The sequence below is a fragment of the Bactrocera neohumeralis genome, chromosome 4 (assembly GCF_024586455.1).
Source record: "Bactrocera neohumeralis isolate Rockhampton chromosome 4, APGP_CSIRO_Bneo_wtdbg2-racon-allhic-juicebox.fasta_v2, whole genome shotgun sequence".
Lineage (NCBI taxonomy): Eukaryota > Metazoa > Arthropoda > Insecta > Diptera > Tephritidae > Bactrocera > Bactrocera neohumeralis.
Genome location: NC_065921.1, coordinates 45304919 through 45318942, shown reverse-complemented (window position 1 = coordinate 45318942; position 14024 = coordinate 45304919). Strand labels below are relative to the sequence as shown.

Sequence of the window (14024 nt, the reverse complement as noted above, 5' to 3'; positions counted from 1 at the left end):
TGAAACAAGTGGTTGCTATCAATTTATAACGAAAATTTATACTAAAATGTAATGATATAAAATACGAAAGTTATTCTGAGCAACTTATTATACAAACATTAATGCCCGGTTTCACAGTCCATACTTATGTTGTACTTAAGATAAAACAGGAAAATATTGTTTTACAGTTCATACTTATGTAATGCTTAAGTACTGAAAAGGGGAGACTTAAGCAGTGCTTAAATAACAGCTGATTTTTGTTTTGAATTTGCTTTGAATTTTCAGCGACATCTTTCGTAGCGTAGGGCAAGTGTCCGTTCGTTTGCACTCAATAACAGCTTATACTTTTCCTTCAGTTCCCATAGGTGCTCCGACTCGCTAGTGATGAAATTTGGGGTTCTTTTGTTGTTTTCATCAATTTTTGATATAATTTTCCTCGCAAATTTATGTATTGTCTGTTATAATTTAAATATTTCAAACATATTTTTATGAATGACGTTTGTAAAACATATGTTGCCCATAACGTTGCCATATATCATTATAAAATTTTATAGAAATTGAGCATTGACTGTGAAACGCAAACGACCACTCAGTTTGCAACAATACTTAGCTAAGATTTTATTTAGGCACAACTTAAGTATGGACTGTGAAACCGGGCATAAAAGTTTTGTAATATTGTGGCATTATAATATGATGAAAATATTTAGAGGCATACTTTTAGAATGAAAAAAAATGGAAACGGTTGGTTTTACAACAAAGAAATAACAACGACAACAAAAATAACTTAAAAATAAAAAAACTATTAATTCCAAATCAACAAAGAACTATTTATTTTTCAGCAATAAAACAAAAATTACATCAACAACAGAAATATTTTAAATTAAAAAAAAGCAATTAATTAAAAATCTGAAAAAAATATTAAAATTTACAACAACAACACCAACAACACCAAATATATTTCAAAGATCTTAGAAAAGCCATGAATTGAAAATCAATAAAAAAACTATTTTTATTAAACAACAACAACAAAAAAATTACAGCAACAACAAATATATTTTGAAATTCAAAATAATATAATTAAAACTTGACAAAAAAACTATTTTAAATCTCAAAAAATATTATAAAATTGGTGTTCAAAATAACGGAAATTTTATTAAACAACGCTTTTTTTTATCTATTCTCTTAAAAAATAATTATTTTCCTAATCTGAATAAGACAGTTATAACATAAAGCCTTCTTATTACAATAATATATAATATTAAAAATATAAATTAAAATTATTATTAAAAATATATTTTCTTTAGCAAAATGTTATTCTTCTTGGGATAAAAACCGAAAAAATATTTTTTTCAATACATAAAAATTATTTCATTAAAAGTAATAAATGTTTAATATTTTTAAGTGTCATTAAAAATTAAAAATAATTTTTTTTAATTTTCTTTTTAAACCTTTTTTTTAGTTGAAAAATAAAACAATGTTATAATTTTCTAGTCCGAAGTTACCGAGGAAAATTTATTATCTCCGAAAGTAGCAATTTTTTTTGAACTATTTGAAAAAAAAAAGTTGTAATATATTTTTTTATTGAACAATAAAACTATATTTTTATTTTTTTTTTTAATTAGTTATTTCATTTCTTTTTTTTTTTGCAAAATAATAAAAATCAAAAAAATAATATTTAAATTAGGAAAGAAAAACTTTAATAATTTATCATAATACGAAATTATTAATATTAAACCAAACATTCTTTCATTGAATAAAATTTTAAGTAGACCGCTAAATTTTGAGCGGTTAACACAAACGTACACAGAACAAAAAAAAGACACCAACAATTTTTTTTTAATATGTTGGGAAACCACTGCCAGTTAGCATTTCTAGGCACGGAAATTTGTTGTCTAACCATAAACGTTTGACAACCGCGTATTTATTACATTTATAAGTAGTAATAAAGTTGTTGTAAACAAGGCGTTAGTACATGTAGTATAAATGAATGTAGTATAATGAATCAAACTGACGCCAACTCTACCAGCAACGCCTAACTGCAACTGCATTTAACGTTATTTTCAACTAACTGTCGCTACGCTGCGCTCACGATGTGGTTTTGCGATGCGTGTGCAACTTTAGCCGTTATCGTGCTGATCGATTGCTAAAATTTATTTATTCTTTACAAAAAAAACAACAAAAAAGTTGTGTGATTTTTTCCGAATCGCTCGTGTTAAAAATAATTCTGAAGTACAAATCGTGTAATTTATACGCACATGCGCAACTCGTTGTGCGCAAGCGCAATGGACAATAACAACAAAAATTGTAATAAAAAAGCCAAAAATATCATAAATTACTCATGTCTATGAAGTGTAGACGTAACTGAAGTGCTGAGTGAATCGAGTGTTTGGTGTTGCTCATACGCCCCGCTGCACCCCAAGCACTCAACTGTAAGCTTGTATGCTTCTATTCTGGCTGCGGCCAGCGTCCATTGGAATTTTAATTTAAATGCTTTTTTATTATTAACAGTTTTAATTTTAAAGTTTATATGTGTTTTTTTTTTCTTTTTGTTGTTACTCGCTGTGTGGGCAATGCATAGATGACGACAGTTTGGGATTTATTGAAAATTTCTTTGAAACTTTTTGTTTAGCTGAAAGTTCGCTAATAAATTCAAGTGTTGAAGTGATGAGACAATGGCGACTATGGAGGCGAAATAAAACTATAAAACGCAAATGTTATGAGTGATAAGTTGCGTAATTAGCTTGGACTGAAGTGTTTATTTTCGTCGAAAACAAAATCTTAATTTGAATGTGTTGAATTGAGCGCCATAAAACTGTGAAATTTAACCAAAATTTAATTTTATAATAAAATAAGCTGCATATCAAGCACAAAAAACAACAAAAATGGTGCATTCAGTCGATGTTGCGACGATAGCCGGAACAAGCGAAATGGTAAAGTTTCCGAAAATTATATATATTTTTTAACATTTCTTTTAAGCGATATATAAAAATAATTTATTGATCCTTTTCATCAGGAAATATTTCTTTGGCTTGTATTTTCTCATAAAGTTTAACAAAAAGTATAAATATTTTGTGTCAGTAATAAGATATTTAACCAATTAAAGCCAATACATACAGAAGAAGCGTTTAATTAGTTAAATCTTTCCTAACCTTCCACATTGTCCTATTTAGCACCCTTTGTTTAGACGATGGTTTATCCTTACTAAGAAAGGCGAAGAATTTTTAATACCGATTATTTTCATTCACCATGCTTATTAATTGATTGAAACGAGAGAAAAAAACCTCAGGACATTTGTGAATTCATAAAAAAGTACAAATGACACCAACGTAAAGCTGATAGCGAGTTTTATATTGCTATAAGTTATCTGCAATCTTAATATACTTGTATAGGATAACCTTATTCAAGGTTGAAAAGTCGGTGAAGATTTTATGTCTAATAAAAAACTGTCATTAGCCCACATTTTGACAGTTTTCTTCGACAATCGAGGCTTTTAGCTATTCAGCAACATTGACGTGAATCGCTACGGGCATTAAAGGCTATTCCGGCAATTGATTTTAACAAATGTTTCGAGGATTGGCAAACACGTTGGCTCCAGTATATTGGAACCAAGAGGGATTAGATTGAGGGGGACGACATAGATGTTGAAGAATAAATAAATTAAGCATTTTAAATTATGAAGAAAGTCTTATAATTGTTTGCTCATAGTAGTATGTGTATAACTAAAAAAATATGGCCAACGGTTTTGCATTCAATGGAGAAAGGTTAGTTCTTTCTAGCCACATTGTTTGATATAACATTATTAAAGTCCTCTTAGGGTTACTTAATAAAGAAAGCCGACATTTTATCTTGACTTTGATCGGTCAGTTTTATGACAGCTTTATGTTATAAAATAGTTGTCCAATCCGAATCCGAACATTTGTTCGGAGGTTGTATCATTGCATGGATATTAAACAATGCCAAATTTCGTGAAAATGTCTTGTCAGATAAAGACATTTTACATGCGGAAACTTTATTTTGATCAATCAGTTTGTATGACAGATATATCATATAGTGGTGCCACATCGGCGGTCCTAGGAAATGGGTAATTTTTTTAGGGGAACGTGTGCGATATTTCAGACCACATAACTTAAAACCTGAGAGACTAGTTCGCGTATATGGCATAAAGACGTACAAGTATGGCCAAATAATATAGCTCGTCGCGCAGATCATTGTATACTGTACAGAGTATCCGACCCTATTGTTATTATTAGCTATCATCTTCTGAGGCATAGAAGAGGCCTGTGGAGTTCTACTGAACAATTACAGGAAGATCCAGAAAACGACCATTTATAGAGAGCCGAGATTCATTATTAGTCTCTTCGGCGCCAAATTTCAATTCCAGCGTAATAAACAATTATATATACATATATTAGAGTGATTCAAAAAAAAAAATTTTTTTTTTTTCGTTTGGTACTCGGAAAAATAGGTTCCTAGACACCTCTAAGAAAGCCTCTCCAAACATGAGTTTTTAATTGTAACGGGAAGGTCCTCCTACATACAGTTTTCTATTTTTTCTTATTATCAGATAGAAAAATTTATATCTCGCTTCCAGCTACTTAAAAAAATATATTGTTCCTTAGATTTTGTAGGAAATTGAATGCTCTACAAAAAAGGTCTACTATGATTTTTTCGTAAACCCAAATGTTTAAAAGATATTAACAGTTAAAGTTTGATTATTTTTGGGAAAATTTTTTATTTCTTATGAATTTTTTATTTCTTATGAATTTTATAACTCTATGAAAAAAAATTATTATGAATGATGAAATTCACAGTTTTGTAGGAAATTTACTGCTCTATAAAAATGGTCTTATTTGATTTTTCGATTAAGTTAAGCGTTTACGAGATATTCATCGTCAAACATCAATGCATATTAGGGTGGATCAAAAAAAAAAATTTTTTTTTTTTCGTTTGGTACTCTGAAAAATAGGTTCCTAGACACCTCTAAGAAAGCCTCTCCAAAAATCTATTCATAATAATTTTTTTTCATTGAGTTATAAAATTCTTAACAAATAAAAAAGTTTCCCAAAAATAATCAAACTTTAACTGTTAATATCTTTTAAACGTTTGGGTTTACGAAAAAATCATATTAGACCTTTTTTGTAGAGCATTCAATTTCCAACAAAATCTTAGGAACAAGAAATTTTTTCAAGTAATTGGAAGCGAGATATAAATTTTTCTATCTGATAATAAGAAAAAATAGAAAACTGTAAGTAGGAGAACCTTCCCGTCACAATTAAAAACTCATATTTGGAGAGGCTTTCTTAGAGGTGTCTAGGAACCTATTTTTCCGAGTACCAAACGAAAAAAAAAAAAAATTTTTCACAACTTCTTAGATGCCATTCAATGTCACAATTTCTTGAAATACTCGAATCTCAAAACTTTTCTCGCAATAATTCGTTTGTTGCACATGCTACGCGGCTCATAGCCACGTCTTGTTGGAACCAAATGTGGTCAAGATCAACTTTCTCTAATTGCGGCAATAAAAAGTTGGTTATCACCGATCTGTACCGCTCTATATTGACAGTAACGGTGGCAGCAGATTATTTTGAAAGTAGTACGATGCGATAATTCCTCCAGACCAAAAACCACATCAAGCCGTCAATTTAGATAAAATTTTATGTAAATGTAATGATTCATGAATAATTTGTTGATGATCTTCACACCAAAAGAGACAGTTTTGTTTATTTACCGCACCATTATAACGACCATAAAATGGCAAAGGCGCACGAAAACTTGCAATTGAAAAACGCCTTCTGTGGTAATAAAATTTGATGATTTGTTAACGTTGTTGTTGTTTCCATGATGAATTTGTAAACATTACTGAGTCATGAAATTACAGATCATGACGTATTAAAAATAGCCAAAAGGACGCTTCGAAGTAATTTTAGCCCTATTTGGAAAACCTTATACATATACATTGTGACAAAAAAGTACTCGGAAATTGGAAATAAAACGCAAATTTAATTTATCGTCTTCAAAGTAATCCACATATGCCAACGATTTTTTTTGAGATGACCTTCAGCGAATTTTGTTTTATATCTTCTATCAACTAAAGATGGGTTCCACAGAGCGGCAATTTCTGTTTGGGGAACAAGAAAAAAATCACACGTAGCTAAAACTGGTTGTTTATTGATGAAATTAATTGTGTTTTTGGCTTCAAATTCGGTCAAAATCGTGGCTCGATGCATCATCAGTGTGTAAAATCCATTAATTGTTCCTTCACAATTCCGGCCGTTTTCGACCGATGTTCTCACGCAAACGCCTCAATGCGACCAAATACATTACTTGTAGAACTCCTTACCGCCTGTCCCTACAGAACAAATTCATGACACACCATCATTAACCCATGTCTCGTCGGAAGTCATATTGCTCTACATGAATGTAGGATCGGAATTCGCACGATCAAGCATGTCCACAGAGAAAATCAGGTTTATCGGGACAAGTTGAGCAAGAATGCGTTTCATACCGAAAATATCGTTCGAGCGGACTCGAGCTTTCTTGCCATCTCTCTAACCTTTGCTTGACAACTTTCAAGCACCTTATCTAAATTTGGTTAGAAATATAATATTTGAGATAAATTCTTTGCTGGATATTTTGTACCGACTTAAGCAACTACTGTAAACAAACTGGTTGACAGATCGTATACCATATTTGGCACAGTAGTTATGGACTGTCCTACCAGCTGAGCAAAATACATTTTTTTTAAATATCATTTACTCGAGGAATTTGATTACAATGTCCGGGTGTTTTTTTGTCAGCATGTATACTAGCGCCAATTGAGCGCAAAGGAGCTCAAGAATAAACTCATTCAACTCAACTACTCAAATCTAGTGGCTATGATGTCTTTGACTCAATCTCATTCTGCCTAATATTCTACAATCAAGGTCGCAAAGTTTCATCTGCATTATTATTTTATGAAAATTCTTGGTATTTTAAAAACAATGGTGTAGTAGACACATATGTATTAGAGAGCGCAGTGACATTCCACACAGCAGATAGAATTCTTGCTAGACACGTTAATGGATTAAATGCTGTCACAAGCAGTATCACATTGTCCTTAACAACTCACAACCATATTTGTAAAATAATGCATGAGAAGGAAGCGCTCGAATAAAATTGTAATTGTTCACAGTTTGACACCGCCAAGATAGCGGGAGACAGTAAAGAAGGCAAGGGCTGAAAGGATTATTCTACCACATTTTGGTTTCAAAATTTTTTCAAGAAAACCAGCGATATATGTATGTAGCTAGTTTGTACACATTCATATATATATATATATATATACTTGTATATACCATATATTTATTATAAGCGCTAATTTTTTCCATTGTTTTATTTCGTATAATTGTTCTTTCTATTTTTCCGGCGCCGCAGGACCAAACAAAACGCACAAAGCCTTCCACATTGCGACGCACACTAAATGCGCTGCGTCAGCGTTTAACACGTCGCAGTCGCACCAAGCCGCCCGATTGGTTTCTCCAGAAATTCTCCAATACAAATAATGTAGATAAAATTGGCAAGACTACAACCGTTACAACAACAGCTGCAGTTGTGGCTAACGAAGAAGGAGCGAGTGGACCAGCACCGGCGAATACGGCGCCAGCCGATGAGGGTCTTTCCAGTGAAATACGTGGCTCGAGTCGACTGTGTAATCGTCTATCGGTGAACCCGACACTGCAGTCACATTACAGGGTGAGTAGAAATTACCGTTAGTCGCTTTTCTCACCAAAATCAGCTGTATTGCTGACGTCACTATGGGTGCTACATTGCCAACACCAACTATTTTCAAATTATTTAATTCCTTGTTATATAGCTCCTACTTTATGCTTTTTTCCTTCCAGTGGCTTGGTATTGTATCGTTAGCTGTTCTCTATAACATAATCTTTGTGGTGGGTCGTTCCGTCTTCTGGGAGATAAATCATCGTGCTCCAACGGTGTGGTACTTCCTGGATTATTTATGTGATTGCATTTATCTGGTGGATACGCTAGTGCATATGCATGAAGGTAAGTCGCCAAAGCTTTAATTAACTATCTTAGGACCTTCTATAGATAAAATTTCCATTATTTTTTAGGTTACTTGGATCAGGGTCTGCTCGTGCGCGATGCTTATAAATTACGACGTCATTACTTTCACACCAAAGGTTGGTCCATCGACGTGCTGTCAATGCTGCCAACTGATCTTGCATATATATGGTGGTCGCCAAGCTCTTGTAGTGCCGGCGGTTTACCTTGTCCCGTGATAGTGCGCCTAAATCGTTTGTTACGTGCTCCTCGCCTCTGGGAGTGGTTCGACCGTACCGAAACGGCTACTGGTTATCCGAATGCTTTTCGCATTTGTAAAGTGGTGCTCGCCATTTTGGTGCTAATACATTGGAATGCCTGCATGTATTTCGCAATTAGTTATTATCTCGGTTTTGGTTCGGACAACTGGGTATATAATTTGAATGGCCCACGGAATAGCACTTTGCAGAGACAATATATTTATAGCTTTTATTGGTCTACATTGACATTGACGACGATCGGTGAGACACCAACGCCAGAAAATGATGCGGAATACCTGTTTGTGGTGGCAGACTTTCTGGCAGGCGTGCTGATCTTCGCCACAATTGTGGGTGAGTATTTTGCAATAGACGCATTCAACTATTATTAGCAACTACTAGTGCCAAAGCTAATAAAATCATAAATACTATAAGCAAATTCAAGACCAAGACCAAGACCAAAACCAAGAACAAGACCAAGAACAAGAACAAGAACAAGAACAAGAACAAGAACAAGAACAAAACCAAGGCCAAGACCAAAAGCAAAACTCATACCCAGACCAAGACCAAGAACAACACAAAGACCAAGAGCAAAACTAAGACCCAGACCAAGACCAAAATCAATACCAAGACCAAGAGTAAGACAAGATCCAGACCAAGACCAACAACTAAGGCAAGGCAACAGCAAAACCAAGACCAAGGCCAAAGTACGGCCACAATCAAATTGATTGCCCTTTAATATCTACTCTTAAGTCCTACATTGCAACGGCAATTATCTTAGTTTGTCTCTTCACAAATTATTTCACCATTAAAACCTGCTTAGCTATTTATTTACTTTAAAACGAACTCTTCAGGTTTCAATACTCTCGTTGCCTCACCCACAAGCTATTTAAAGTACACTTTACATGAACTATGGGCTATCAATGTCCTTAACCTTCGACTTCGTTAATGATTTCCCGGTACCAACACAGTATTATGTTTGTATATAAGAATATACCTAATATGTATTTCCTGCGTAGCCGTTGAATGCTTCCTTCCGTGAGTTATTGTAGCTGATGACTTAATTGGTCATATTATGCCATCGAATAAAATGAATTGTTCGACCCTCAGTCGCCTTCTGACTTGACATTGTCCACAGGATACGTCAAGTTGCGCACTCCTTGTTGTTGTTTATCTCTTTTCCCCCTTTTTTCTACCTTTTCGCACTTACATATTCGTCATTGAGTACAGTTGTTGGCGGCGAATGACAGATGGTTGGCCATCAGCACCAAACATCGTTCCACGTCGGCGCTTCTTACCTCATTCATCGCGCTGTCATACCTACGAGAAATTTGCGTGCCTATTGTTTACAGTTTTCCTTGTTTGTCAAGTTATGCCTTTGTGTGCATTGTGGTTGGCGTCATTCTAATGGTTGGCGTACGTGCTCACGGCAACGCTGTAATGCAAATTGCACGACTAAACTCTTTAATATACACTTCAAGTAATGGAATGTTTTAAAAATATGTTAAAGAGCGTTTGACGAATCGAAAAGTGTTTAGATATTGCACTTTAAAAAGTTTAACCGAGAAATAAGCAACTTTCTAGAGGGATTGCGTGATAGAGCTTTCTAGTCCAGCAAATGTTAGTAGACAACAGTTTTGTTAGAATTTGAAATGAGTAGGCTTACCCCTTAACGGTCGATATTTCAACATTCGATTACCGAACAGCAAAAAAATTATGGTCCAGCACTGGAGGATAATTTTTAATACCCAAACTAAATCAAATCATCACTTCTAATCAAGTTTAATGCCTGTAACAGGCTACTTTGACAGGAGAATTTTTGGAGCTTTTCTACAGTCTAGAAATTCCGAGTTTGGTCAGCTTGTTATGAGAGAGTTGCAGTTTTAATGCTTAAATTTATCCTAAAATCTTTTATTGAAAGCTTCGTGATACACACTTTATAAAAAGTTAGTCTTACTCTTCCGAAAAAGGACTCTCAATATAGAGTAGCCCAAATGTACAGAGTAAGTCAAACTTAATTATATTACCCAGTATGTTTGGCATCCTTCTGAATTTATTACTGTTTAATCGTCGAGCAGTTCCAAGTCTTTCCTCTTCCATTTAAAAACTCGCTAGAGCGTTCCTCTTTTAGGACATCACAGATCAGTTCTCCCGTCTCTTTAAAAAACTGCACACTAGAAGATTAAATCGAAAAACCTTAAGTTCCGGCCCCCTTATAAAAGAAAACACTATCGCAGGCTCGTTCACAAATAGCGTTTCCAAATTTTTACGGTACTCATTCATTTTCATCATGATAAAAATCTACGGTTGGAAGCATTTTTAATGTGAGGTATTACATAACATATGGTTCTCAAATATAGAGACAAGAATTTACATGTTGGCGGAAGAATTTCCGAAATCTCAAAATAACCCCAACTAGTCACGACCTCATCTAACACACTTTAAGCCAAATAAAACCTAAAGGATAACTTATTTTAAGGGTCGCAACTAGTTTCCGTTCCATAAAAACTAATGAGGGTAGTTCCACCAGTTTTAGCTTAGTCTTAAAAAATATTCCAGACCTAATTTCTACATTTTCCATGCACCCTTAGGTAACATTGGTTCGATGATTTCCAATATGAATGTGGCACGTGTCGAGTTTCAAAATCGCATGGACGGTGTCAAACAGTACATGGCCTTCCGGAAGGTTGGCCATGAGTTGGAGGCGCGTGTGATACGTTGGTTTGCCTACACTTGGTCACAGAGTGGAGCGCTCGACGAAGAACGTGTGCTGGCGGCACTACCGGACAAACTGAAAGCCGAGATTGCCATACAAGTGCATATGGACACACTAAAACAGGTGCGCATTTTCCACGACTGCGAACCGGGACTACTAGAGGCGCTTGTGTTGAAACTAAAACTGCAAGTCTTCAGTCCCGGCGACTATATTTGTCGTAAAGGTGATGTTGGCAAAGAAATGTATATAGTAAAACGAGGCAAATTGTCCGTGGTCGCAGACGATGGCGTCACAGTGTTTGCAACACTTGGCGCCGGCTCAGTTTTCGGCGAAGTGTCAGTGTTGGAAATAGCAGGCAATCGCACCGGTAATCGACGAACAGCCAATGTACGTTCACTAGGCTACTCGGATCTCTTTTGTTTGGCGAAACGTGATTTATGGGAAACGCTGTCCGATTATCCAGAAGCGCGTGCCACACTCACGGAACGCGGCTGTCAGCTGCTGCGTAAAGATGGTCTACTAGACGAGAGTGTTTTTGCGGGTGTGTATTAAGAAAAGTGAACTATTCAAGTGTATAATGAGTGGAAATGAGACGAAGTTTGTGCAAATCTGTATGGAAAACTTTTTTAATTTTCAGATTCACAACGCGCGCACGACAGCATCGAGAGCGGCATTGAAAAGTTAGAGATGTCCGTAGAGAATTTAAATGTGCGGTTGGCACGCTTACTTGCCGAGTACACAGCCAGTCAGGCGAAACTGAAGCAACGGCTGGCGAAACTGGAATCAAAGTGAGTATGAGTGGAAGGTGGATGAGCGTTTTTGTAGGAAGTCTGAAAGCACTTGAGAAGTGTTGAGAAGATAAACAGCTGGATGAATGGCTTATGTTTCGTGAAAATTACACGCATAAGTCATTGAACTTTGACTAACTTACCGGCATTTGTCTTCCTAGCACACGGAAGCATTTTTGTAGACATTTAAAGGGATGGTTCGTAAAGGAGCTTCTTTTCTTAAATGAAAATCTTTCGGTTTCTCATGAACGCAAGCACTCCTCATTTATTTATATGATAGGTTAAGATTTCATTCATATCGCTTCTTATATTCTCTATGCGCTTTCTGTTAACCTCGTCTTCCGAAGAATGTCTTCCGATGCCTTGAAAATTTCTGCCACTATCTCACGTAAGGCTTAGTAAGCTTAATAATATCTTCACTTTAATGTCGATTTGACTGTAATGATTGACTTGTTCGCATAGACCCTGTCTTCCAGACACTCAATCTGTAAGCGTGACTGTACACAATAGATAAGATGTTTACGGAACCCTTTCCCACGACAGTTTAGACTACATAATCGGATCATAACCAGATTAATATCCGTACAAAATCTGTTAACTCGACCGCAACACAAAAAATATTTCTAGAAAATTTTGAGCCGGTACAACAACAGTGATTACCGAACTTTATTCGAAAAGACTCGATTGTCATTTGGGTGCAATAACAGTTGAACTGTTGGAACCACAAAAACTCATTTGGCATGCCTGTGGGGAGCTCAAAGTTACCAAAAATGACGTTGCCTGAGCAGCTTCACAGAAAAAAATTTTCAAAATTCTTCAGCACTTCTCCAATTGAGACGCATTTTACTCCGCGTAGATCCCATATCAACCTTTCAGCAAAGTTTTCTAAAATTAAAGAGCTCTCACTGAATGCAGCACCCTATAAGACTATGTTTTAAAATTGACGAACATTTCTAATTTTTCTGTGTTTCTTCTCTCTTCCACACACGAACACACACATAGCTATCAATTAACCCACAACTCTAACGCCGGCATCAGCGTCGTCGAACCGCAAGCACGTCCACGCAGCGGGCGTCTCTACTCGCTGCAACTAAAGAAGCGTACGCGGCAAAAACGTCTAACGGCATCTACGAAATCCAACGAGAGCAGCAAACAGAACACGCTGTAAGCGTGAGACGTTGTTGCATAAGTGATGCTGGCAAATGCCAAAACCAATACCCCCAAGGCCAACAACAATGGACAGCAAATAAGCCAAATAAATGGAATTTCATTGCAAGCCGGAAGAAAAATTGCGGGGGTCCAACAACTGAGAGCAGAGGCAATGCTGGCAAAAGCCACGCGAGCGTAAGTGGCACAAATTTATACATGGATGTGTGAGTGCGTGTGTGTGGGTGCCACCCACTGTTTGTCCTTCGAATGCGGCTTTGATGCGCTTTGTTGTTTGTTTGCCGAAGTTGTCAACTTTTTAGCTTTTATTTTCATGAAGTGAAGCTTAATGCAGTTGTCCGTTGGTCCACTATTACGCAAGGTAAAGCCAACAACCCAACACCCACCTTCCCACTCTCTTAGTCAACTTGTACGTGCCGATGCGCTGAGATGCGATACTAAATGGTGATAAATGAATTGAAATTCACAAAACTTAAGTAAACTGTAAGTTTAAGCTAAAATTACAAGGAAATCTATATATATATTTCAAATACATACATATAAATTCAATTTGCATTTACATTTGCAAATACAAGTAGAAATATTTATATTTAACTAAACGTGTATATAAGATTTATCGGAATATAAAAACTGACTTATACACAAAAACAAATTCACCTATATATATATATATGTATTTATGTAACTATTATCTTAAAGAGTGCTAATTTTAAAGCACACCACAATTTTATAGGTTAGGTATTGATAAACGAGTTACAAAAATTTATCGAAATTTTGTAAAACAATTTTTAAAATTTTAGTATATTTGAATAAAATAATTTTCAGTGTTATATTTACAATTCAATAATGACAATAGTTTCAAACTGGTGAGCATGGCCGAAAGATGGATAATCGAATAGTTTTCAAAACTATACTTTGTTGACACCTTTTGGGAGTTAATGATTCTCCTTGGAACTATTTAACTATTCAATGGGCAAAACTGAAGCTCGCCTTATAAGAGATATTCAATGTATTTCTTACTTTCAATTAGAATATATGTATCGCTTATTTCCATCATGCTATATAGAAACACACATG

At 35.2% G+C, this 14024-nt stretch overlaps 1 protein-coding gene across 2 annotated transcripts in view; it reads left to right on the top strand.

The window, feature by feature from the left end:
* The window catches only part of LOC126754506 (cyclic nucleotide-gated cation channel subunit A), a 57226-nt gene extending 43634 nt beyond the window's left edge, over window positions 1-13592 (top strand). The window contains exons 1-7 of one of the 2 annotated variants that reach the window (XM_050466540.1): window positions 2569-2909; window positions 7393-7710; window positions 7860-8022; window positions 8091-8630; window positions 10868-11533; window positions 11630-11780; window positions 12783-13592. In XM_050466540.1, coding sequence (XP_050322497.1) covers window positions 2862-2909; window positions 7393-7710; window positions 7860-8022; window positions 8091-8630; window positions 10868-11533; window positions 11630-11780; window positions 12783-12948 — 2052 coding nt within the window. In that variant the 5' untranslated portion in view covers window positions 2569-2861 and the 3' untranslated portion in view covers window positions 12949-13592. Of the gene's footprint in view, window positions 1-2568; window positions 2910-7392; window positions 7711-7859; window positions 8023-8090; window positions 8631-10867; window positions 11534-11629; window positions 11781-12782 lie in introns of those variants that run through there. The other variant, XM_050466539.1, reaches the window with a different exon arrangement.
* Window positions 13593-14024: the final 432 nt, after the last annotated feature.